Raw genomic sequence first — 26,867 nt, forward strand, 5'->3', positions numbered from 1 at the left:
AGGGTTGGACAAAATCTGGTTCTGTTTCTTTGTATTACAGATAAGGAAAATAAGGCTGAGACTCACTAAGTGATTTTCCAAAAGTTACATAACTTGCTGTCAGTCAGACCTGCTGATTTTTTTTAAACCATAGCACATTTCAACAGAAAGAAACTAACCCTCCAGAAAAATTATCTGGCTCTTTTTTTCCCCCGATCTATGTTTGTCTCTTACATGGAGTAACCAGTGTTTACAAATAAATCAAATAAAGAACTTGGAAAGGAGCGAAATTAGATGGTTCTCTTGAGAGTTACTTATGATGTTCACCAGCCCTGGCCTCCTTAACTGCTGAAAAATGTCTTTGACCTTTTGAAAAGTTTCCTTCAATTTGGTATTCAAACTGTATTACTGTGGACTGTGTTAATAGGCATGGTGGATCCCATACTAATGTTGTGAGTAGTGTTAATGGCATTAACATATCTAGAGAGAGCAAAGGATTCAATGCAGGAGTTTGGACTACAAATAATGAAACAGAGGCCAGGGTACCAGTGTAGATGTTGACCTGTGTCCTACTCAGAGCCAGGAGAAAGTCTTGGCCAGGGTGTTGAGAATGTCATTCCCATTGTCAAGGATCTACTTCAGGGAAAAGGTGCTCCTTTCTTGAATTTTCTTGGCTTCCTGGTTTTCTTTTGACCTCTCTGGACATTAAACTTTGTTTTGGCCTTTCATCTATGGACTCCTTCTCTCCCATCTTACCTCTAAATGGTAGTTGCTGAGAGCTCATTCATTGCCTTCTCAGTTTGTCCCAAGGTGATCTCATTCATGCTGATGAATCTCCAAACATACAGGTCTACCCCACATCTCTTTTGACACAAAGCTCTCGCTCTTTCAATGTATCTTTCTGTCTCTTGATCTAAACTTCCAACTAGATGCCACAATTTTCATAAGCCTAACATGTTTAAAATCATATTCTTGATATCTTTACCACATTCTTCTCTTAAACTGCTCCTCCCCTAGGTTTTCCTAGTTCAGAAAATGGCAGCCCCACCGCTTGCCGCCCCACTGCCTGGCTGCTCAAATCAGAATTTGGTTGTCAATTTTGAAACCTCCCTCTTCCCCCGTTCAATCCATCACCAAGTTATATTTTTACCTCCTAAATATTTATTGAAGCCAACAGCTACTCTTTATCTGCACTACTACAACCTTGGTCTGTGCCACTATCTTCTTTACCAAGTAGTCTACTAACTAGTCTCCCCATGCTCATCTGATCTTCCACTTCAGTCCACATAGCGAATGATCATTTACAAATACTGACTGCCTTGTGCCACCTCTCTGCTTAAAACGCATCAGTGGTGCCTGCTTTCCTCCTCTTCAGCTTGCAGCTTTCTCCCCTTTTCTAAGTTCACCCCAGCCCTGTGGCTGTCTTGCCTATCCATCAAGGGTTTCCTGCCCCAAATCCTTCACACATTCTTCTCTCTGCTTGGAATTCTTTCCCCTCTGCAACCCTTTTCTTCTCAGCTTTTCCCAACTTCCACTAATTCTTCAGTCTCATTTAAAATGTCAGAGCCTACAAAATCTGATTTAGGATTCCCTTGATATTCTCTTGCATAGCATCCTGTTGTTTTTTTTTTTCTTCCAAAACACTAATTTCAATTTCTAATTATAAATGCATTATATTTGTGTGATTATTTCTGTCTTCCCAACATAGCTATTTTGTTCACCATTATATGCCTAGCAACTAGAACAGTTCTTGGCACATGGCAGTCAATATGGGTTGAATGACAATGAGTGAGCTATGTCAGCTGACAGACTTTTTACAAAATAATTTTTTTTCTCTTGGCTCTGTTTTAGCCAAAGTACTTGTTGGGTATTTTTTGTTTGTTTTGTTTGTTCAAGATGGAGTCTCGCTCTGTCACCCAGGCTGGAGTGCAGCAGTGCCATCTTGGTTCACTGCAACCTTCGCCTCCTGGGTTCAGGTGATTCTCCTGCCTCAGCCTCCTGAGTAGCTGGGACTACAGGTGCATACCACCATGCCCAGCTAAGTTTTGTATTTTTAGTAGAGACAGGGTTTCACCATGTTGGCCAGGCTGGTCTTGAACTCCTGACCTCAAGAGATCCACCCACCTCAGCCTCCCAAAGTCTGGGATTACAGGCGTGAGCCACCGTGCCTGGCCCAAAGTACCTTTTGATTATGATTTTTCTTCCCACATAGCTTGACAACTGGGACAGAATGCACTTATTATGGAGATTTATTTAGCTGAGAGGTATTTCTTAATTTAAAAATCGATGTTCGGGCAATAACTCATGCTCACATAGACTTTAATTCATGTGTGTCTGACTCTGAGTTCCTGAGAACAGGGAAGCATGGGTCCTCAGGTCAGGTCCTGGGACACATTAATTCACTAATAAATATCACCCATGAGGCTTTGTTGGACACAACCTTGCAGACCTTTCTCAGTGACTCTCTGGCATCATTACCGATTTAAGCTTATCTATCTTTTTGGAATGCCTGTGCTGAGTAACTTAGGATGTATTGCCAAATTTTTGCCAGTTACTAGAGATAAGTTACCTAATACAGTTATCAGCTGTGTGTGCCGCTGAAGAGATTAACCAGGCTAGGCTAATCTCAGGCTAGAACTTCTAAGCAGTTCAAACAAGTCCTTTTCTGCAGCCAGATTTTATGGGTGTGGGAAATTCTATTGATGTTAATGGGCCTAGCACCAACTGGACAAAAGGACTACGGAATTGAGAGTTCTTAATAGTAAGTCATAGCATTAAGTTGTCTTTCTACATGCCAGGGACTATGCTGTTATGCACATATTGTTCCATTCATTCTTATCATAACTCTACAGATCATGGAATGGGTTAGCAACCCCATTTACAGAAAAGGAAAACATGGTTTAGAAAGGTTATGTAGCATACTTAGTAAGCAGCTGAGCTGGAATGCAAACCAGAGGCCGCCTGACTTCAGTACCTGAGCTCTTAAGCACTACGTGAAATTGCCTCTTCCTACTTTGATTATGTATTAACTGATGGGTATGGAATCATCTGGTTTGTTTAGTAGTCAAATTCTCTATCCTCCAACTCTGACTTATGTCATGATAATAATGTCAAGAGATCATTAAAATACATGTTTGGGTACGGTCCATTACTTTATTCATTAAGGATTTTTTGAGTATCTTCTCTATACCAGCTGTCCTGCAGATTCTAAGGAATGTAGATGAAAAGATACACAGTGTCTTCTCCCCCACAAGCTTGCAATTTCATGGAAAACAGGCAAATAAGCAGATATGCACAATACAATATGACCAGTGCCATAAAGGCAGGCCAGATTCTGAGGAATCAAAGAGGATTGTCATGGAAATGTGATGTGAGCTGATGAAGACTAGGGATTTGCCAGGCAGCTATGTAGGATGAGAGAAAGAAAAAGGCAGTTTTCTGGGCAGAGGGAACCATGTGTGCAGATCTGGGAGGTCTCTAGTACCTCAGTACTATCAGAATGCCAGTTACAGTGGGTAGGGAAGAAGCAGCATTTCAAGAAATCAAGCTAAAAAGATCACAGACAAGGGCCAGACCACATCAAATCTTTATTCTACCCATTCTTCCTTTGAACAGGACGAGAAACCAAGTCAAACTAGCTGCATAATGAAGTTTGACTTTTTAGTCTCAGGTGTCTACTCCCAAGTGACTGCAGTCTCCATGTCTCTTAATTCATGCTCTCAAGAGAGAGATAATCTGATCAGTCACTGGACAGCTGTCCAAGTCAGGTGTTTGTCCCTCTTCTGGGTGATAGGATGACCCAGGTATGTATGTGTATGGATTGGGGGAGGTTGAACTGGCTTTATCCAAAGTTGGGATCCCATGGTAGGGATCACCCTCCCAGGAACAATGGATGGGAATGTTTCACTCTGAAGGCTGTGTGAAAGAAAAGCAACAATGTCCATCTAGGACAACAGTGTAGACCATAGAGAAAAGTCTAGATTCTTCAGTAGACATTTACAGAAGGCAAAAGAATTAGCTGTTAAAACCACAAAGTTTTCATTTTAACATTTAAGGCAACTCCCACTCATGACTTCAAAGCATAATATCCATAAGGCTAAAGTAATTAGAATATTTTTGCATTGCTACTGATTTTGAATTATTTAAAAATGAGTATGTATAGCAATCATTTCACAAATAAAATACTTACCTAAACATCTCATCCTGAACTGGCAGAGAAAGGCTGCCTGGATCAATAGAGCCACCAGACAAAAGGAGAGTGGGCCCCTGAGTGACTGAGGGAACAGAGTTATACCCCCACCCTTAGTCGCATTGCACAGTGATGTAAATGAAGAATGTATCTGTATCAGGCAACTGAGATTTGGAGTTTGGTAAAATAACTTAAGTTGCTTACTTAGCGATGCAAACGGGAATGATATGCATCATTTCTAGGCCTGGCCTGTACATGCCTCTCCCTAACTCTGGATCAGGTACATCCTACCCACTCTGTAAGTCTGGGTCCCTGAGTGGCTGCAGAAAAGGGTTCCTGCTGACCTGCTCACAGCAAAGTACTGCTATGTTAGCAAGAATTGAATATATGTTTATGTAATTATACATTTTGGAGTGTACTATCACAGCTGTTAGCCTACCCTAAATAGCAACCAACCATTCTTGGTAAGTGAGAATGTATCATATATTATCCTTTATTTTATATCCACCCTAAGTTAATAAAGGAATAAAGATACTCATACAGACAAGTTTGAAGTGAATCTTCAAAAAAATTGTATGTGAACTACTTTTCTTTAAGTAACCAAAATAAGCTTTTCTATAAGGCTTCCAAATTCTGTGTTTGCAAAAAAAGCTTGAAAGGCTCCCATATTTTGTTTTTTATGTTGTCCAGAGGATAAAAACGAGTGTAAGTAGTAGAAATGGTTACTTCTCTGATATTTTATAGTTGCATATATTTTACCCAATTTTTCTAATTTAAAATTTCATAAAATAACTTTTTCCTCTTAGATATTTAGAGCTATTTTTCTTATTTTGGGTTGAAAACAGCTCTACTAACATAAACTTATTGCTTAATAGATTATGTAATCTTACAAATGTAACTTTAGAATTCATAAAATAGATAAGTGGAAAGGACCAAAAGGAAAAAAAAACATTTAAATAAGATATGCATAGTGAGTTGTGGAATAAAACAAGAATATCGAAGTTAGTATTCTAGAAAGGAGGCTATTCTCCTTAATCATCCTCAATGATGCCTTTTACAAGTTGTAGTCTTGATTTTGTAAGTTGTCTTCTTAATTTTTCTTCCTCCAAATAGAAGCCTTTCATCATATACAGTGTTACGAATACTGAAAATATTTATCACTTGGAATAACTGCAAATGTCATGGGCCACAGGAAAATACATCTTTTGCATTTGTGGAGCTCAGAAACAATGTGTTGGAGACACTTAGAGTAGTAAGAAGGCACATGTTACCATTTCCAGTTCAAAATACTTAACAGTTTTCAAAGTTGTGCTGTTGGTATCATGCACTGCAGGAAAAAAAAAAGTGAAGTTTTGAGTGCTGACTTTATTTTTCAGTACCTAGAAATTAATGTTTATGTGAAACATGTAATAATAATGAATTACATTGTGGAACTGGAACACATATTCTCAAATGTAATAGTTTATATGTGGAAAACGTGACACTAGTAAAAACAAAATTTCTTCTTGTATAAGTGAATAACTCAATTATTCTTTGCACATTGCCTAAGCATTCTGATTAAGTCTATTTTTATTCTCTTCATAGTATTTTCCTTTTTGAAAAACGTGGAGTTTTACTTTTATATTTTCCATGGTTTTTTTTCCCTGCATTGAAATTGCTATACTTTAAAGATCCACTCTTACTTATTGGCAATATAAATAATTTTGTGCTTTTCAATTACACCAATGTCGTGTTCCAGTTGTTTCATTTCTTCTTCCAGCCTCTGCTTGCGGATCTTCTTTGGTATAGAATCTATAAAGACCGAGAGGGACTGGAATTCTTTATGCACCTCTTCCCAGTTCTTTTTCAGCCCCTGCAAATGGTGAAGAAACTTGTAAATACCAAAGCAAACTGCAAAAGTAAAGGAAATTGGAAAAGTTAATCAGTAATGAAAAATGTCAATAGGTAAAAGAAACTGACAAAAATAACTTCTAAAATGACATGTATTTATCAAGTACTTGGCCACAGTAACCAAAAATACTGTACAGAGGCCAAATCCCATCCTTGACTGTGTGCTCGGTTCCCACTGGGAGTATTTGTTTGCTCTGTTTTTGTTGTTACTGTACTTGTTTTTACCATGAAAAATGTACATGCAGAGTTATGAGTAGTGTGAAGCTAAAGCTTACAGCAAATGTGTGGGTAAAAAACCACTTAGAACAACATTTTTGAACAGGAAATTGTTTTGTAAAATTTTCTTTTTTATCCTCATTCTTCAACAGAGAAATCACATCAAAAGACCTAATTCTGATGTTCATGGCCATATTTTCTTATTTCTAACAAATGGGATTTGTAAAATTGCTGAAATTCACTTGCACAAAAGACGATCTTCTAAGTGTCTTTTCAATATATTAGAAAGAACCAACTGCCCTCTATATAGTTAAGGGATCTATAGTTCCTATTAATGTATTCTATAAATGATTGAAAGGTCATTAAATGTAACACACATGCTAATTCAATAATATAGCTAACGTTTTCGATTCTCACAAATCAACAAATGCAATATTAGGGATCTCTTAGGAGCAATAAAGGTTATTTCTGTTTCTGCATAATTACCATTTTTTATCACAGTGCCCTATGGGCTCCATAGACAAAATGGTCTTAAACTACTAATTAAATTAATTCAATGAAATTTTATAAGTCAACACTTTCTAATTATTCATTATGGGCACATAGATTATTTTATTTACACAAAAGCAAAACAGAAAGTGCAATTTAAGATACTGCCTTGACGATGAATTGCTTGAGCCCAGGAGTTCGAGACCAGTGTGGGCAACATGGCAAAAACCTGTCTCTACAAAAAATACAAAAAATGGCCAGGTATGGTAGCATGGGCCTGTGGTCCCAGCTACCTGAGAGGCTGAGGTGGGAGGATCACCTGAGCTCAGGAGGTTGAGGCTGCAGTGAGCCATGATTGCGCCACTGCACTCCAGCCTGAACAACAGAGTGAGACCCTGCCTGACAGCAAACCCAAAACCAAAACCCCAAAACTGAAAATACTGCCTAGAAAACATGGTCCTTGAAAACCATGGCCGTACATATAGGTGTAAAAGAGGATTAGAAGTGACTCATATAATAATGCCTTCATCGTAAGCTCTGACGGTACAAATTTAATCTTGTAGAAACTTCCGGGGACAATAAAATTTCAATGATTTATTTCCATGCTTCGATAAAAGGGCTGATGACAGGTCATGGCACACTGTATAGAAGAGGTTGGTTGGGGAAAGGGGCGACAAACTATGAGACCTTCTTGAGTGAGCTAAGGATCTGGGAAAGGGAAAGGACAGAAGAAAAAGTATCCAGGTTAAAATTTAAGAAGAGGAGGCTACACAGTTCTTGATAGTGTATGCGTTGTATTCCAAAAAGAAGCCCTCAAAAGAATTCTATTTCTCCACAGCCTTTCATTATGGAATGTGAAAGAGGTTCCCACAGTGCTCCACAGGGGTGTCTATTGCAGAGAGGAAGTCTATGTATTTGTACACTTGCGGATATCAAAGGTTTTTCATAGCTAGTTGGGTGATATTTCCATATTACTTGCAGTCACAGCAGCTACAGTTTTCCTCCGTATTTTCTTTTAAAGGATAGTTTGCTTTTATCTTCCGGTGTGTACAATAACGTTTGGATCAAAGTCAACAGTCAGGGATGGAAACTAAATGTAGCAAATATTTCATATGATACTGAAATAGGCTACTTGCTGACTTTAAGAGGTTTTTTCATTATTTCATCTAAAAAGATATTTCATGTGTTGCAGCAATAGCAATTTTCCCTTATTTTTATTTCTTAATTTTCCTCTCTTCTATTTTAATGCTGAAATAATATCGTTCATTTTGGAAAAAATTCAGATAGGGAGAACTGATCTTATAATAAGAAGCGCCTTCAGTTTCATGCTCCTTTTGCACCCTCCCCCACCCCCAAAATTCTCCACCTTATGGGGTGCTCCCAGCTCTTTCACCCTTTGGCCCCAGTTCAGCCACAGAAAGCCCTGGAGGGCGGAGAGAGAGGTTGGGGCATTTCTCCTCCTCTCCTAGGACAGTCTGGACACGGGTTCTAGCTGCATTCATCTATGACTGTGACCCTCAGCCCAGCTCCAGCTCTCACTGGATTCTGAGAGCACTGCCTCTTGTGCCTGCTGCCCTTCAAGCCTAGGTGTGGTTAATTCCTATTGTCCCTACTCCTGGGGTGCCTCAGTGCTTCTTGTTGGTTCCCTTAACCCTACTTCGCTTCTGTCAATAATTCCTTCATGAATTCTCTTCAGTGGCCACTGCTCATGCCTGTAATCCCAACACTTTGGGAGGCTGAGGGAGGAGGATTGCTTGAGGCCAGGAATTTGAGACCAGCCTGGGCAACATAGTGAGACTCCCTCTCTAAAAATAAAAAATAAAAAAATGAAATAAACAGATTAAAAAAAAAAAAAAAACAGCCAGGCATGGTAGTATCCCAGCTAGCAGTGAGCCGTGATTGTGCCACTGCACTCCAGCCTAGGCAACAGAGCAAAACTGTCTCAAATAAATAAATAAAGTAAACAAACATAAGTTATCTCCCAAGTCCTAGCTGAGTGTGCCTTTGATTTCCTGCTGGAGCCCTGACCGACGCAGCCTCCCTTTGCTACCTCCTCTGCAAGTATGTGTTCTGTAGTGGGGGAAACACCAGCCTGGCAATTGGTAAATGAGTTTTGGTCCCTGTTGATGCACTTGATAGTTTTGTGACCGAGGACAAATGAAAATCAAACTCTAAGTTCACTGACACTGAGGACTGTGTTTATTTTGCTTTCTACAGTATCCTTCTGGCTGGAACACAGTAGATATTCAATAAATAAACAAATGAACAAAGGGGCCCACTTAATATATTAGTATTAAGGGCTGGGCATAGTGGCTCATGTCTGTAATCCCAGCACTTTGGGAGGCCGGGGTGGGTGGATCACCAGAGGCCAGGAGTTCTAGACCAACCTGGGCAACATGGCAAAACCCCATCTTTACTAAAAAATACAAAAAAAATTAGGTGGGCGTGGTGGTGCATGCCTGTTGTTCCAGCTGCCTGGGAGGCTGAGGCATGAGAATCACTTGAACCTGAGAGGTGGAGGTTACAGTGAGCCAAGATCATGCCACTGCACTTCAGCCTGGGTGCCAGACCAAGACTCCATCTCAAAAAAAATTTTTATATATATATATGTATATATATATTTATATACATAAATAAAATTTATTTGTATATATTGTATATACATCATATATAATTTATACAGAAAATATGTATAAATAGAGAATTTTGCAATTTAATTGGTGAGAGGAACTATGGATCTATGTACATGTGGAGATATGAATGTGTGTATGTATGTAGCTCCTCAGTTTCATACGGTTCCAAGGCACCAGTCACCACTGGAGGATTATAGATCTTCAGCTGGCCTGAAAATGTAGAGTGACACAGCATATATATATATATATATATAGCCCTCATTATATATATATATGTGTGTATATATACACACACACACACACATATATATATATATAGCCCTCATTTTAAAAATGAGAAATTTGGAATCACTAGACCAGACGATCCTGTCCAGGTATAATGAGACTGTTATTTTATGAAGAATGAGCAGAATGTGGCTTACTCAGGGGCATACAACCAGACTGTCATCGAACTACACGCAACTCTTGCCCAGGGAAGGATCAGGGCTCATCAGGAGGCCGGCCAGTGGCTTCGTTACTATGGCAGCTCTGCTCCCTGGCTCATAAGGCATCCAGTGGAGGATTTGCTATTGTCACATCAAAGGGTAACTCTGTAGTGACCGTAATAGGAAGCTGAGGGCTGCTTATCTCCTGCAGCCAAAAAGACACAGAAGGGAAGGACCTGTCACTTCTGAGTTCTTCATCATATTCCTATTTTTCAGCATCATTTAGGTGTAAAATCCTGGCTTTCACAAAGGCATATACTTTCTGAAAATGGGAACATCCAAATGAGAGAGACAGAATGGGCCACAGACCAGAGCTCTCCCTGAAAATGACATGCCAATTCTCACTTCCATGTCTGCCAGCCTTCCTTCCTGCCTGTCTGCCTTCCTCCTTTGCAGCAGACCATTTCTGAACATCTGCGTTTCCACTGAGCACTGTGCTAGGCACTGGGGATGCTGCTGTCAGCAAAGAGACACCGTCCTTGCCTTTGAGCCACTCCTAATGTCTGGGACACGCCGTCACTCTACATTTTCAGGCCCAGCTAATGATCTATACTCCTTGGGGCGGGACTAGTGCCTTGGAACCTTGTGAAACTTAGGAGCTGCATACATACGCACATTCACATCTATACATGTACATAGATCCGTAGTACCTCTCACTAATTAAATTGCACAATTCTCCATGGTAGACATTTAAAAAAATCTTATGCCTTTTAAAATATCCTCAGGGTTTAGCATTTAAGAAATGTTTATTGAGGATTATGATGACATTGATAAAATGTTAAGAATTTATAACAGCATATGAATCCACTTTTCAACAGATTAATAAGACACGAGAAATGGCTTCATGGGATGTTTTCAAAATGAAAAAAAACAAACAAACAATTAAGTATTATTTCTACCTCTACAAGAGAAAGTATGACTATAAAAACCAAAGAGGTGCTTGATTCAATACTTATACAAATGATGAAGCAGAAACCCTGCTTATGCCCCCTAATATTTTAAATGCTTCAGATAAAAGTCCTGCATTAAAAAATCCAATATAAATATATCTTTAAGTCTATTTAATTAAAAACAAGAGAAACATATGTGAAACCTAACACCTGTTTATTTAAAATTTTGGACATGTGGCTTATAGGAAAGAAAAAAAAAGTTGTTTTAAGGACACTTTCAATTATTCTAGAGCTCCATCTAGTGAAAAATATCTAATTTATTATTCTTCACAAACTCAGGGGCATAAAAATGAAAATAAAAATGCTTTATTTGCCTCATTTCATGCGTGTTCATTGTAGAGGAAGGTAGGCTTCCTTACAACCGTAGTTCAGGAGAAAAACAGTTCACCAAATTGGAAATAAAATATTATTCAATGAATCCCTATATTATAACTTTTTGCTCTCTCCAAAGAGTAAGCTTTGCTGTATGTAGTTTTTAACTGTAATCCAAAGAGATTGTTCTGATTTCAAAATCAAAGTGCTGACTTTAATCATCAAGGTGATGGTACACCTTTCTTTCAGAGGTGATCCAAAGAGTTACAGATGAATGTAAATGGCAGAACACACACCTGCAGAACCGCCTCTCTTTCTTCATCGGAGAGCCTTTTCATAGCTGCTTTCTTAAGGTTTTCCTGGATATAACGATCATATTCTTCTTGGGCTTTCTTTATTTCCTCGTTTCGCCTACATATGTATTCAGGTGTGACACCATAATCCTAAGAAGATTTTGCAGAAAAAAGTAATCAATATTTTGTATGCAATCTTATATATATGTACATATCAACTGATGATGGGAGAAAAAGAAATGGTACAGACTTAAAGCCTTTGCTCAAAACTCTGTAAATTGACAAAATTCAGTGATTTTTTACCCCCCCCCCCCACCCGTTGAGAGCTAGTAGATTTCTGCCTTTTAAAATGGAGTTGTTATTGGCCAGGCATGGTGGCTCACACCTGCAATCCCGGCACTTTGGGAGGCTGAGGGGAGTGGATCACTTGAGGTCAGGAGTTTGAGACCAGCCTGGCTAACATGGTGAAATCCCGTCTCTACTAAAAATACAAAAATTAGCTGGGCATTGTGGCATGTACTGGTAGTCCCAGCTATTCAGGTCGCTGAGGCATGACAATCTCTTGAATTCAGGTGGCTGGGAGGTGGAGGTTACAGTGAGCAAAGATGGTGCCACTGCGCTCCAGCCTGAGTGTCAGAGTGTGACTCCATCTCTAAATAAATAAATAAATAAATAAATAAATGGATGGAGTTGTTATTGCAGTTGCTTGTTTTTCCTTTTCTGAATGTTTCCCACCCCTATTCTTGGCTGATATTTTACTCCTAAGAGTTGGCTTTTCTACCTTCTATGTTCTTCAGTTTTTACCTGAAACATCTTGAATATTTTGAAGTCTCTTTTTTGTGGTCTTGTTAAAGAAAAGACAAAATCTTCCAAAACATTATAAAAACATGCCCCCATCCTGTGCCTGTAAAAACCCCCAAGACCCTAGCAGGCAGGCACACAAATGGCTGCACGTCGAGAGGAACACATCAATGGAAGAACGTATAAATGGAGGCGGTCGAGAGAAGCATGCCAACATAAGAGCACACCGTTGAGCACTGGCATGCTGGCAGGCCATTGACCAGTGGAACAACACGGAGTTTGGCCGGGGTGGTGGGAGGAAAGCCCGAGTCACAGAGCTGCCCGGCTCCAGGGAAAATCCATCTCCCTTCGGGCTCCCCCATCTGCTGAGAGCTACTTCCACTCAATAACACCTTGCGCTCATTCTCCAAGCCCACATGTGATCCAATTCTTCCAGTATACCAAGGCAAGAATCCTGGGATACAAAAAGTCCTTTGGAAGCCCTCTGCCCTTGTGATAAGGCAGGGAGTCTAATTGAGAAAACACAAGCCGCCTATGGACAGCTAAATTAAAAGAGCACACCCTGTAACACATGCCCGCTGGGGCTTCAGGAGCTGCCAACATTGACCCATAGACACTGCTGTGGAGTCAGAGCCCCACAATCTGCCCATCTGCATGCTTCCCCTAGAGGTCTAAGCAGTGGGGCATCGAAGAAGTGAGCCACAGCCCTATGGTACACCCTGCAAGGGGAATAAGACAACTTCTCCCGTTTCACAGCGACTGACAGTGAAACCATCAGCTATGATTCTTTCAGCTTAGTAAATGCGTTTGATTTCACCATGTGTAGAAACAGGACTACTATGTATTCCTTCTTTAAAAAATATTTGAGAATGTACTTGGTGTTAGGTATACTGGTGAATAAAAAAGGCAAATTTCTGTCTTCAGGGAATTTGCATTCTATGGTGACAGAGATTCACCAAAAATGGAGAATGAAATAATATATATGTGCTCTGAAGTAAAATAAATAAGGATAGTGAGGGAAAAGAAAATACTAGGGACTATTTTAGATAAACAAGGAGGTCGGGAAGGAACTCGCTGAAGCAGCAGCAGTTGGGAGGTATGGTAGTCATTAAAATTCTAACAAATATTCTGTTTTCCTTTTGGACACTTGGTAGGACAACACTTTGCTGTGTTGTCCTCATCAAGTAAGATGTAGCCATATGCCCCGAATTGCTCAGTGTCAGTGGAGGTGACTTCTGCCACTTCTGGATAGAAGCCTTAAGAATTAGTGGATGACTTGCTGTGTCTTTTCCTGTCTGGTCTAGTGACAAGCAATGTTTAGATTTTTCTGGGGCCTGGAAGAAGGAAAAGAAGCAGAGCCTGTAACAACCCTCAAAGGGCATGTGGCAAAAGCAAACAATAACACTTTGTGGTTTTAAGTTACTGAAATTTGGGGGTTGTTTGTCATCACAGTGTAACTTAACCCATCCTGACTGAACCAGGGATAGAAATCCTAGATATAAATGTGTTCTGGAAGCTGCAGAGGACAACACAAATAGACTCTGGGAGCCCAGTATTCTGAGCAGTTGGTGCAGTGAGACAGGCCAATCCACTTTGGAAAACACTGAGGGAAATACCTCATTACAACTTAATAACAATAATGGAGCTTCATCATGATGATTCTGCAGGATCACAAAAAGATTAAGTTATATTTGGCATACTCTGTTTAAGAAGGAGAATGACTGGGCACAGTGGCTCATGCCTGCAACCCCAGCACTTTGGGACAGCTAGGCAGGAGAACTGTTTGAGCCCAAAAGTTCAAGACCAGCCTGGGCAACATAGTGAGACTCCCATCTCTAAAAAAAATTAAATTACATTTTCTTTTAAAAAGAAAGGGAATGGCATGATACAGTTCAGAAAAAAACTCACAAATGAGCAAAAGCGTCAATGATCTGAAATATTTCTATGGGCTGAATCACCGGAGGCTAATGCATACTGTTAATAAAATTGCATATATTATAATATTTACTCTTTGTTCTTTTATTAGGTGTCATATTTTGTGCCAAGTGCTCAATATATTTTATATTATTTAATCCTCACTACGACCCTGTGATAAATCCAATGGATTGTTGGAAATCACCGTTACTAAGTGGCAGAGTTACAATTTGAAATAATGTCTTTACTACTATTGCTAAATACCTCATGTGATCATCTATCCTTGCTTGTTTTCAGAAATCGTTTCTCATGGTATGAATGGCATATAATTCACTTGGAACTGAAACAGGAGTTCACTCATTTTATAAAAATATGACATTGACTTTAAAAGAATTTATTTACTATCTCACCTACCAATAATAGATCTTTAAAACTTAACTCTGATAAGGGAAAAGTAAATTGAGTAAGTCTTTCGTGAGCACTGATTGCTAGTCAGCAACACCAAAAGGACATTATGTACATGGTGCTTTCATGGCTTGGTAAATGCGCATAGACAGATCTGGTATTTTTCTGTTTCCAGGATGGATTCTTCAAATTTCCTGTTGAAGTTAGAAAATGCAATAAAGTGGACAGCTTAGAGAGCAGCCAGAAGGAGGGGCAGAGTGTGTGGCAGGTGGTGGCACGACCATCGAAGACTTTTCATATAATCATGGAGAAAAAATGGATTGGAAGTGGCTTTAAGAGCCAGGAGAGTGAGTTTTCCACTTTTCCCTATCCTGTGGGACAAGGAGTATAAAACAGTTTCCAGGGGCCACAGAAGGAGGAAGTACCTGGAGAAGCCTGAAGTAACTTTATTGGCTTATCCTGCAAACTCCTAGATTCCTGAGAAGACAGTGTCCTCTGAAAACAGCCTTGAGGGTCCTGTTTTGATTTTCCTCTGGCATTGGATTCATCACGGTAGATCGTTGGACTCTTTAATTCAAGGCCCCTGTACATCACTATTGCAGTTTCTTTTCTTTTGTTCTTTTATCTCTCTTCCTTTTTCCTTATCTGTCTCTTCCTTTTTCCTTCTGTCCTTTCCTTTCTCCCTCCCTTCCTTCATTTCTTCTTGACGCAACTTATTATTTAGAAATTTGCACTCTTTTTGTTTGTTTGTTTTTTGACAGAGTCTCGCCCTGTCACCCAGGCTGGAGTACAGTGACACAACCTTGGCTCACTGTAACCTCTGCCTCCTGGGATCAAGCGATTGTTGTGCCTTAGCCACCCAAGTAGCTGGGATTCCAGGCACACACCACCATGTCTGGCTAATTTTTGTACTTTTAGTAGAGATGGGGTGTCACCACATTGCCCAGGATGGACTTGAACTCCCGACCTCGAGCAATCCACCCGGCCTTCTAAAGTGCTGGGATTACAGGTGTGAGCCACTGTGCCCAGAATGCTTTCATATTTTGTGTATTTCAAGCACTTTTAAGCTCTATAAGTATGCAAAATAAAGTAGGATTAAATAAGATTTTTGTAAACTTTTTTATTTTAAAGATCTGTATTTGGCTGGGCGCAGTGGCTTATGTCTGCAATCCCAGCACTTCCGGAGGCTGAGGCGGGCAGATCACTTGAGGTCAGAAGTCAAGCCCAGCCTGGCCAACATGGTAAAACCCCCTCTCTACTAAAAATACAAAAATTAACCAGGCCTGGTGGTGCATGCCTGTAATCCCAGCTACTTTGGAGGCTGAGAGAGGAGAATCACTCGAATTGGAAGCTGGAAGTTGCAGTGAGCTGAGATTGCACCATTGCACTCCAGCCTAGGAAGCAGCATGAGAATATGTCTCAAAAAAAACCACAAAAAAACTCTATATTTAAACTATAATGTTCACCAATGAAATTATACGCCTTTTCAGATACAAATGAAGGACCCAAAACGACTAGATTATTGTACAGTACTTTCAAGTCTTCACCCAAAACCCAAAACCAAATAAATATATTCATGTTAAAATAGGAATGTGAATTATTTATACTACACTGATGAGATGGATGGCTCTAAAGCTGCATTCTGCTTCATTTTTCTTATTCAGCTGCCAAGTTACTACAATTAATGACTAAATCTTAAGACCATCTGACAGCTTATTCCTTCTAGATTTACAGTAATGACTGCTTTTAGTGACATTTCCACCTAACCAAAAATATCTTTCAGAGAATGTTTATTGAAATTGTTAAATATATTGATAATCAAAATTAAGGAAAACAATAACTTTTATCTACTGAACTATACGGAATTGTTTACTACGAGTTCTTTGTAACTTTATCACATTAGATTTGGACCAAACACAGATTGCAGAAGAATGAGAATCAGCAACGTAGACAATGTGTTCAATGAGAGCACTAATCCTGATCATATAGATGATCACCAGGAACACCATATTTAAATTATTTGAATCTCAGCCCTCTCATTAATATACCACAAGGCTACCTTTTTATTGATGTACTTTGGAACTAGTCCTGAAGGCTCAACATCATGCTTGTCTCCCGTTCTTTTATCAACATAAATTGGTTTAGGCTTTTTAGCCACTCCCATGATGACATCGGCTGCATTTGTATTTATAAAATTTTTTCCACTCTGTATTCCCATGACAGGATGGTCAGTCCTCAATGGCACAGCAGGCTTTTTGGGCATGTTCCGATCAAACTTTTTTTCTGTTAAATATAACATTTCTTTGTTAGTATTAAACTACAAACACTGCTACTCAGTACTATTTATAATATCCAGATATTTTACCACTTGTATATTTAAGTTTTAGTCATAATATATTTAAATATTTAAGATAGAAGTTTATACTTATCCTCAAACTCATTGACTTGTGGATATTAAATATGCACAGCTTTTTACCTGTCAATCATGCCTCAATAAAATAATTTTTTAAAAAGAAAAAAAGTCAGTAATTAAAATGGAAATACATTAAGGGCAACATAATTAATTAGTATGTTGAGAAGGCTAGGCACGGTGGCTCATGCCTGTAATCCCAGCACTTTGGGAGGTTGAGGTGGGCAGATCACTTGAACTCAGGAGTTCGAGACCAGTCTTGGCAACATGGTGAAACCCCATCTCTGCAAAAAATGCAAAGTTAGCCAAGCATGATGGTGTGCACCTGTAGTCCCAGGTACTCAGGAGGCTGAGGTGGGAGGATTGTTTCAGCCTGGGAGGCAGAGGTTGCAGTGAACCGAGATCGTGCCATTGTACTCCAGCCTGGGTGACAAAGTGACATTGTGTCTCAAAAAAGATCACATACACACACACACACACGCACACATACATATGAACAGTATATAAATACACGGAAGAAGTATTTCTTGCTTATTGGCCATTTTTACACAGCCTCTTCAGCTTGATCATTCCCATCGATCTATTTTGATATAGCCAAATGGTTTGCCACAATGCAAAAACGTGAAATAATTTATTTTTAAGAACTGAAAGCAACAGCTATCTTGACAATGCCTTATTCCAATTTTAACCCCATCACCATTACTAAGGACTGACTTTATTCATTTATGCATAATTTGACCTTTATTATGAGTTTATATAACTTTTATTATCAGCAAAGCCAATACTTACTGTTAAGTCCATGAACTGGATTAGCCTCTTGTTAGGGGCTGAGTTATGTCCTCCTGGAATTCACATGTTGAAGCCCTAACCCCCAGTATCTCAGAATGTAACAGTATTTATAGAAAGGGTCTTTAAAGAGGTAATTAAGTCAAGATGAGGTCATTAGAGAAGGCTCTGATCCAATATGACTGGTGTCCTTAGAAGAGGAAATTTGAACACAGACATACATATAAGGAAGAACGTGTAAAGATACAGAGAAAAGATAACCATCTACAAGCCAATGAGAGATGCTTTAAAGAAACCAACCCTGCTGGGTGTGGTGTTGCATGCCTGCAGTCCCAGCTACTTGGGAGGCTGAGTGGGAGGATCGCTTGAAACCAGGAGTGTGAGGCTGCAGTGTGCTTTCATCATGCCTATGAAGAGCCACCACTCACTCCAGCCTGTGCAACATAGACATCTCTAATAATAAAAACAAACAAAAATACCCCCCAAAAAGGAAAGCAAAAATAAACTAATCCTCTGACACCTTGATATTGGACTTCTAGTTCTCCAGAACTGTCCTCCAGAACTGTCATTGGACTGAGTTTTTAAAGCTCTTGCAAAACCCTGCATGTCTTCCTTTTTTTCTCTCTCTTTTTTTGAGACAGGGTCTCACTCTGTTACCCAGGCTGGAGTGCAGTGGTGCAATCATAGCTCACTGCAGCCTCAACTTCCTGGGCTCAGGTGATCCTCCCACCTCAGCCTCCCGTATAGCTGGGATCACAGATGTGCGTCAGCACACCTAGCTAATTAAAAAAATATTTTTATAGAGATAGGGTCTCACTTTGTTGCTCAGGTTGGTCTCATACTCCTGGGCTAAAGCAATCCTCCTGTCTTGGCCTCCCAAAATGCTGGGATTGCACTCATGAGCCACTGTGCCCAGCCCTAACACCCCGAATTGATGAATTACTCTAAAGGTCAATGAAATTTTGGGTTTGCTTTTGCCTTAAAATGTTTATAAAATGATAGGCTTCTTCCTTTATTTCTTATTTGACACAAAGGATATATATATATAGAGTTGTGTTATATCATATGTTTAACCCTAGAGAGGCTATATGAAGACCCAAGGGATACCAGTGGTCCTAAGGCATTGAAAGCATCAAATTCATTTTAAGATTTTCCTATATTCTCAAATGGTATTGTTAGTCATAGAATGCTGGGGCACAACAGGCCAAGACTAGAGGAAGATACAAAAGAGACTTCTGAAGTCACGAATGAAGGATGAATGTTGTATTTTCACACTTGCTTCTTCCATCTTGCCATCTTGCCTCATAGTGCCCTTACCCTTTGTCATGAGATATGGGTTGAGAGAGGATTTGGGGACATTAAATACTGCCATAAAGAGAAGTAGTTTCACTTTTGTTAAAATGTACATCTCTAGCTGGGCTTGAGATGTTGCATTATTTCCTTGAGGCCAGCAGACATAAAAAGCCAACATTTTGAAGAGACAGACTCGTTTCTTTCTGTCCTTTCCTTTTCTTTTTCTTTCCTTTCCCTTCCCTTTCTCCTTCTCCCCTTCCTTCCTTCCTTCCTTCCTTCCTTCCTTCCTTCCTTCCTTCCTTCCTTCCTTCCTTCCTTCCTTCTTTCTTTTCCTTCCTTCCTTCCTTCCCTCCCTCCCCCTCTGCCTCCCTCCCTCCTTCCTTCCTCTTTCTTTCTTTCTTTCTCTCTCTCTCTCTCTCTTTCTCTCCTTCTTTTTTTTTTGAGATTGGGTCTCACTTTGTTGTCCAGGCTGGAAGACAGTGGCTTGATCATAGCTCATGGCAGCTTCGAACTCTTGGCTCAATCGATCCTTCCACATCAGCCTCCAGAGTAGCAAAGACTACAGGTGCATGCCACCACACCTAGCTAATTATTTTTTAAAATTTTTTGTACAGACGGGGTCTTGCTGTATTGCCCAGGTGCTCTCTTTTCTTTATTGCCCTAAGACATAACTGGGTTGTGAAGAAATTGCTTCCATGCAAACCTGTCACAGATCACTTTTCATCTACTCTCCCTTTCCCTGATAGCTTTCTTTCCTGAAATCATTCAATAGACTCCATAACTGGGATCAACTCTATAATTTTTGAGGCCCAGTAAAAAATAAAAACACAAGGCTACTTGATCAAAATTTAAAAATTTTAGTACGGCAAGAGTACAGCATTAAAATAGGCATGGGGCCCTAAGCTGGTTCTACCACTTATTCATGAAGCCTCCTTCATTACATTTAACTCATTACAGTCCAGTTGATCTTAGAGGTCTGGAAGAGTAAAAGCCTATACTCAAAAGTGAGTCTAGTAGTTGCTTCAACAACTGGTAGTAATGGTTGTAATTTTCATCTGTTGGAGAAAAGGCCAGACAGGGTTTAGATGCTGGGCAATCTTGCCCATTAGTCAGATACTGTCTCTGGGGTCTTGACTCTTCCTATAATTGTTGTTTATAATTGAAGCCCCGCAGCTAGGGACTAAGATGGTGGGGCATGTGGGCTTCATTGGATAGTCCAAACCCAATCAAAAGTCTATTTGGGGGGCAATTTATCATTCTCCATTCTCTTTTTCTGCTCCATTCTCTACTTCCACTTTCTTCTAGTCAAATTCTGTTTAATATGAGGTAAAGCTGCTATCACCTGTGCACGTTTAATATTCATCAACAATACAATAATAGTTAAATCACCTGCTAAAGCTTTTAATATTAAAAAGAAAGCATGATAAAACCTACTGGGTGGTAGAGTTTTTTCCTTTGAATGTTTCTTTAGGAAATCTTTTGGAGAAGGTACTTCAACTTTTGCTGGTCCCATAGTTTTCATTGCAGTTTTAGCTTTTTGCATGTCATCTTTTACAGTTGCCTTAAAAATGGATATGTACCTAAAATTAAATGTAAAAAGTTGTAGCATTTATATTTCTAGTAAAAATTACTTAAAGTTTAAATTTCACATTTTAATTTATTTAAGTCTACATTCATATGGAGAAGCATAATCATAAAACACACTTACCTGAGCCCTGTCCATCAGGCTTAGAAAAACTAGATGGAAGCTCTGCTCTAAGAAAGAGGTGCTAGGGCAAAATTGTTCATAGTATTTCCTTATTATCCTTTGAACATCTGTAGCATTGATAGTGATGTCACTCCTCTCATTCTTGATGTTAGTAATTTGTGTTCTCTGTCTTTCTCTTTCTCTTTCTGCTGATCAGTCTGGCGAGGGGTCTATTAATTTTATCAATCTTCTCATAGAACCAGAATTTCATTGATATTTTCCAGTGTTCATGTTTTCCATTTCAATGATATCTGCACTTATTTTTACTATTTCTTCTTACTTTGGTTTTAATTTGTTTTTCTTTTTTTACTTTCTTAAGGTACAAGTTTAGGTTTTTTATTTTGAACTTTAATACTTTTGAGGTCTTCTTTGATTTAGAAGTTTGTTTATACATGTTTAGTTTTCATAGATTTGGGATTTTCCAGATATCTAATTGATTTCAGATATATTTCCATTGTGGCTAGAGAATATACTTTGTATGATTTCAATTCTTTTAAATTTTCTGACATTTGTTTTATGGCACAAAGTATGTTCTACTTTAGTAAATGTTCCGTATACACTTGAAAAGAAAGTATATTGTGCCACTGTTGGCTGGAGTGTTCTATAAATGACAATTATGTCAAACTGAAAGTATCTTCAAATGTACTGTATCCTTCCTGATTTTGTCTATTCTATTAATTATTGAAAAAGAGATGTTAAGATCTCCGACTGTAATTGTGGATTTGGCTATTTCTTCTTTCAATTAAAAGAGTTTTTGCTTTATGTATTTTGAAGCTCTGTTTGTAGGTGCATAGCATTTAGGATTGTTATATCTTCTTGAAAAACAGATCACTTCATCACTACAAAATAACATTCTTTATTCCTTTTAAAATTCTTTGCTCTAGATTCTACTCTGTCTGATATTATGGTAGCTACTCAAGCATCCCTTTGACTTGCAATAGTATATGTTTTTCCATTCTTGGACTTTCTATTTGTCTGAGTTTTCCTATAGACTGCATAAAAATTTTATCCAGCCAACAATTACTTTTGTTTAGTATGTTTATACAATTCACTTTTAATGTGATTTTAAAGATTTGTTTCTGCTTAAATTTTCCAGCTTGCTGTTTTATAAATATCCCCTTGCTCATTCTTTCTATCTTGCTTTTTGTTTTGTTTTGTTTGGTTTTGTGGAAACTGCAGCTTTCCAGTATACAGGTTTAACTTATCAGAGCCTACTTTCAAGTAATATTATAGCATTTTATATATGGTATGAGAACCTTTCAAAAGAATACTTGCATCCAACCCCACCCTTGTCCTAGTGTTGTAATATATTTTACTTTTCTGTGTGGTATAAAAATCCATAAATGATTGTGATTATGTTTCCTTTATATAATTATATTTTAAATATATTTGAAAAAATCTTGAATATTCACACATATATTTGCCATTTCCAGTGTTCTTTATTCTGCTGTATAAACCCATATTTCCAACGGATACCATTCCTTCTCCATAAAGGACCTTTTTAAACTTCTGGCTTCCACTGTTTCTAATGATACATTTGCTGTCCTTTCTTCTTCTTCTTCTATATAATTTTTCTTTTTTTCCTCTGGCTGTTTTAAACTTTTTTTCTCTTTATTAATAGTTTTAATAAGTTTGATGATAATGTCTCTTGGTATGATTTTTTTTTTTCTACTTGGGGTTAACTGTGATTCTTGGATTTTTAGATTTTGAGATTTCATCAAATTTGACAAATTTTTAACCTTTATTCAAATATTTCTTCTGTTTCCTCATCCGTTTTCTCCTCTTCCATGATTCTTTGACTGCTTGATATTGTTCAAGCCTCATTGATTCTCTGCTTTCCTTTTCAGTCTATTTTTTCTCTGTATTTCATTTTGCATTGTTATATTACTGTGTCTTCAAATTCACCTAAATTTTCTTTTTCAGTGTCTTAGCTGCTGTTAATCCAATCTATTACTTACAGCTACATTTTTTACATGGTATTCTTTATGGTCAGAAGTTAGATTTGGATCTCTCCTTCTATTTCTTTCCCCATCTTGGTTCATGCTCTCTTGTACCTTTTGAATACATGATGAATATTTAAAATAACTGTTTTAAGGTCTTCTCTGCTGATTCTCTCATCTGTGTCATTTCTGTGTCTGTCTTTACTATGTTTTCTCTTGGTTATGCATTATATTTTCCTGCTTCTTTGTATGCCTGGTAATTTTTGATTGGATGCCAAACATTGTGAATTTTACATTGCTTGCTGCTGAATTTTTCTCTTCTTTCTCTCTTTTCTGGTGTTCTTTAAATTTTTTCCTTAGCCTTTTTCTGGGATTCAGTTACGATAGTTGGAAACAGGGTGATCATTTTAAAGCTTGCTTTAAGTGTTGGGGTAATTCCACAAGTGCTTTCAGTCTATTTTGAATTTGGCCCCACTACTGAGGCAATATACTTCTGAATGCACTACTCAATGCCCTGTGTATTAGGAGGTGTCTCCACCTGGGCTGGTGTGAACACGAACTTTACCTGGCGCTACTGCTTTCTGTTGGTTATTTCCTTGGCCTTGGTGTTTCATTACATACGTGTGCTATCAACCAAAGACTTTAGGGAAATCCTTGTTTGTATTTCCACAGTCCTGTCTCTATGCAGCTCTCCTCTCTGGTACTCCATGCTATGAATTCTAGCAGCTTTGGCCTTCACAAACTCTGAGTTCTGTCTCCTTAACTCATGGAGACTCCTAGGCTTTGTTTTAATTTTTCCTTCAGGATCTTGGCCTGGAAATTCTCTCCAGAGAGTATGCTGGGGCAATCGTAGGGTTTTCCTCACTTGTTTCTCTTCTGTTATGGATGACTGCTCTGTGTTGTCTATTGTTCAGTGTCTGATAACTATTGTTTCATATATTTTTTTCTGGTGTTCTGGTTATTTAAGTCGAGAAGATAAATCCTATCTTTGGTTGAAAGCAAAAGTTCAGCGATACTGTTTGTAACAACTTGTATTATCTTATTCCTTATGTAGATAGACTTATTTGGAGACACATTATTGTTTTTTTTCCTTTTAGGAGCCTTGCCTCAATCCTGAACTTAAAGGCTGGGAATCAATTATAGTCCACACTGAATGAGCTCATTAGATACTTTCAAGAAATAATGTTCAAGCCAAATCTGTGCCTTGAAATGCCCATAGAAGTTGGGGTTGGCAGATACGGTCTCGTGATTAAGAAGATAATTTCATTTGGGGTAAAAAAAAGGTGTCTCTACTCCCATCTCTTTTAAATTTGTAAACCCATGATTCAGTATGTTTTTGTGTAGGTATATGAACTGAAAGCCTGTCCATCTATTATAGAAAATAAGATACTCTATTTTATATAAATTATATTTTCCAAATTACAAAAATAACATTAATAAGTAAATTAAAATCTAGGTCTCCTCCAGCTCTCCAAGAAATTTTCCAGAATAAATTCAATTTCAGTGTTTCTTTCTTTCCTTCTTTTTTTTTTTTTTTTTTGTCTGCTCTGTTGCCCAGGCTGAAGTGCAGTGGTGTGATCTTAACTCACTGTAACCTCTGCCTTCTGGGTTCAAATGATTCTCGTGCCTCAGCCTCCTGAGTAGCTGGGACTACAGGCACGCATCACCATGCCTGGCTGATTTTTGTATTTTTAGTAGGGGCAGGGTTTCACCACATTGGCCAGGATGGTCTGGAACTCCTGGCCTCAAGTAATCCACCTACCTTGGCCTCCCAACGTGCTGGGATAACAGATGTGAGCCACCATGCCAAGCCTGTGTTCCTATTTTTGTACGAATTGCAACCAGATTTTAAAAACTTAATATAGTGTGATATCTTAATACACATAAAGCTTATTCTTTCTGTTAAATAGCTGCATTTTATTCCATTTTCTGAATGGTGTGGTTTTATTATAAAGATCTAATGGTGACTTTATTAGATAATTGGCTCTATTTTCTTTTAAGTTCAGGGATACATGTGCAGATTTGTTATATAGGTAAACATGCGTTACGGGGGTTTGTTGGACAGATTATTTCATCACGCAGGTATTAAGCCTAGTACTCATTACTTGTTTTTCCTGATCCTCTCCCTCCTCCCACCCCCAACCTCTGATAGGCCCCAGTGTGTGTTGTTCCCCTCCATGTGTCCATGTGTTATCATCATTTAGCTCCCACTTTAAGTAAGAATTTAGCAGTATTTGGTTTCATGTTCCTGTGTTAGTTTGCTAAGGACAGTACTACCACAGCATTACACTATTGCATGGGACTCTGAACTCTGGAGCCTAGGCTGTGTTAGAAAGTTATCCAAATTATTTATTGAGGAGAATTTTTACATGCACACATCCATGTCCTTGCAAAGGACATGATCTCATTCTTTTTTTATGGCTGAATGGTATCCCGTGGTGTATATGTATCACCTTTTCTTTATCCAGTCTATCACTGATGGGTATTTAGTTGATTCCATGTCTTTGCTACTGTGAATAGTGCTGTAATGAACCTAGGCATGCATGTGTCTTTATAATAGAACAATTTCTATTCCTTTGGGTATATATCCAGTTATGGGATTACTGGGTTGAATGGTATTCCCATCTTTGGGTCTTTGAGGAATCGCCACACCGTCTTCCACAATGGTTGAACTAATTTGCACTCCCATCAGCAGTAAGTGTTCCTTTTTCTCCACAACCTCACCAGTATCTTTTGAATAATGGCCATTCTGATTGGTGTGAGATGGTATCTCATTGTAGTTTTGATTTGCATTTCTTTAATGATCAGTGATGTTGAGCTTTTTTTCATATGATTGTTGGTTGCATGTATGTCTTCTTTTGAGAAGTGTCTGTTCATGTCCTTTGCCCACTTTTTTAATAGCATTATTTGTTTTGTTCTTGTAAATTTGTTAAAGTTTCTTATAGATGCTGGATATTAGACCATTGTCAGATGCATAGTTTGCAAAAATTTTCTCCCATTCTGTAGGTTGTTTACTCTGTTGATGGTTTCTTTTCCTGTGCAGAAGCTCTTTAGTTTAATTAGATCCCATATGTCAATTTTTGCTTTTGTTGCCACTGCTTTTGGCATCTTCATCATGAAATCTTTGCCCATGCCTATGTCCTGAATGGTATTGCCTAACTTCTCCTCCAGGGTTTTTACAGTTTTGGGTTTTACATTTAAGTCTTTAATCCACCTTGAGTTAATTTTTGTATATGGTTAAAGGAAGGGGTCCAGTTTCATTCTTCTGCACATGGCTAGCCAGTTCTCCCAGCACCATTTATTGAACAGGGAGTCCTTTTCTCACTGCTTGTTTTTGTCAGGTTTGTAAAGGATCAGATAGTTGTAAGTGGGCAGTCTTATTTCTGGGTTCTCTATTCTGTTCCATTGATCTCTGTGTCTGTTCTTGTACCAGTACCATGCTGCTTTGGTTACTGCAGCCCTGTAGTATAGTTTGAAGTCAGGCAGTGTGATGGATAATTGGCTCTATTTTCTATTTATTATCAGAATTGTTAGATACAGGCTAAAGATAAGTTATTCTCAAACTAAAATTGTCATCTTCAAAAAACATATCAAAACTGTATTTTACTGCCAATAATCACCATGTAGTAAGTCCCATCATTAAGATAGATTTACATTTTTAAAACCATTTATTTTAAAGGGCACACAAATAAATGATATTGCCCAATAAGTTGAGATAGTTTGAAAGTGCTTAATTGAGATTTTTTTTTTCCTCTAATGGGCAAAATGGGCATCTGATTAACAACTTTTCTTTTTCAATTTTTGGCCAGTATTATTGCAGCATTACACTATTGTGTGGGACTCTGAACTCTGGAACCTAGGCTGTGCTAGAAAGTCATCCAAATTATTTCTTGAGAATTTTTAGATGTACACAGATACCCTTTAAGACCCCCTACAGACTCGAAATGAGAGTGTTCAATTCAGGCTCATGTCTATATCAAGTAACTAAATTTTCAAAAATGGATGCCAATTCCTCCCCCAGCCTCGTTGTCTGTCATAGCTCTGCTCTGCACTTACTTGACAACACAGACATATGTCATTGAGTATAATGATGATCTTAGTGCTGCTCAATACCTCTCACAAGCTGTTGAGTGAA

The 26,867-nt window shown here is 38.5% G+C and overlaps 1 protein-coding gene across 1 annotated transcript in view; it reads right to left on the minus strand.

Annotated features, from left to right (window-relative positions):
* Positions 1–3,552: 3,552 nt before the first annotated feature.
* Positions 3,553–26,867, minus strand: part of ENKUR (enkurin, TRPC channel interacting protein) — a 31,452-nt gene continuing 8,137 nt past the window's right edge. The window contains exons 2-5 of the mRNA XM_008002558.3: positions 20,480–20,625; positions 16,616–16,839; positions 11,440–11,586; positions 3,553–6,020 (exon numbers count right to left, since the gene is read on the minus strand). Coding sequence (XP_008000749.1) covers positions 5,847–6,020; positions 11,440–11,586; positions 16,616–16,839; positions 20,480–20,625 — 691 coding nt within the window. The 3' untranslated portion in view covers positions 3,553–5,846. The remainder of the gene's footprint in view (positions 6,021–11,439; positions 11,587–16,615; positions 16,840–20,479; positions 20,626–26,867) is intronic.

The sequence above is a fragment of the Chlorocebus sabaeus genome, chromosome 9 (assembly GCF_047675955.1).
Source record: "Chlorocebus sabaeus isolate Y175 chromosome 9, mChlSab1.0.hap1, whole genome shotgun sequence".
NCBI classification, from domain to species: domain Eukaryota; kingdom Metazoa; phylum Chordata; class Mammalia; order Primates; family Cercopithecidae; genus Chlorocebus; species Chlorocebus sabaeus.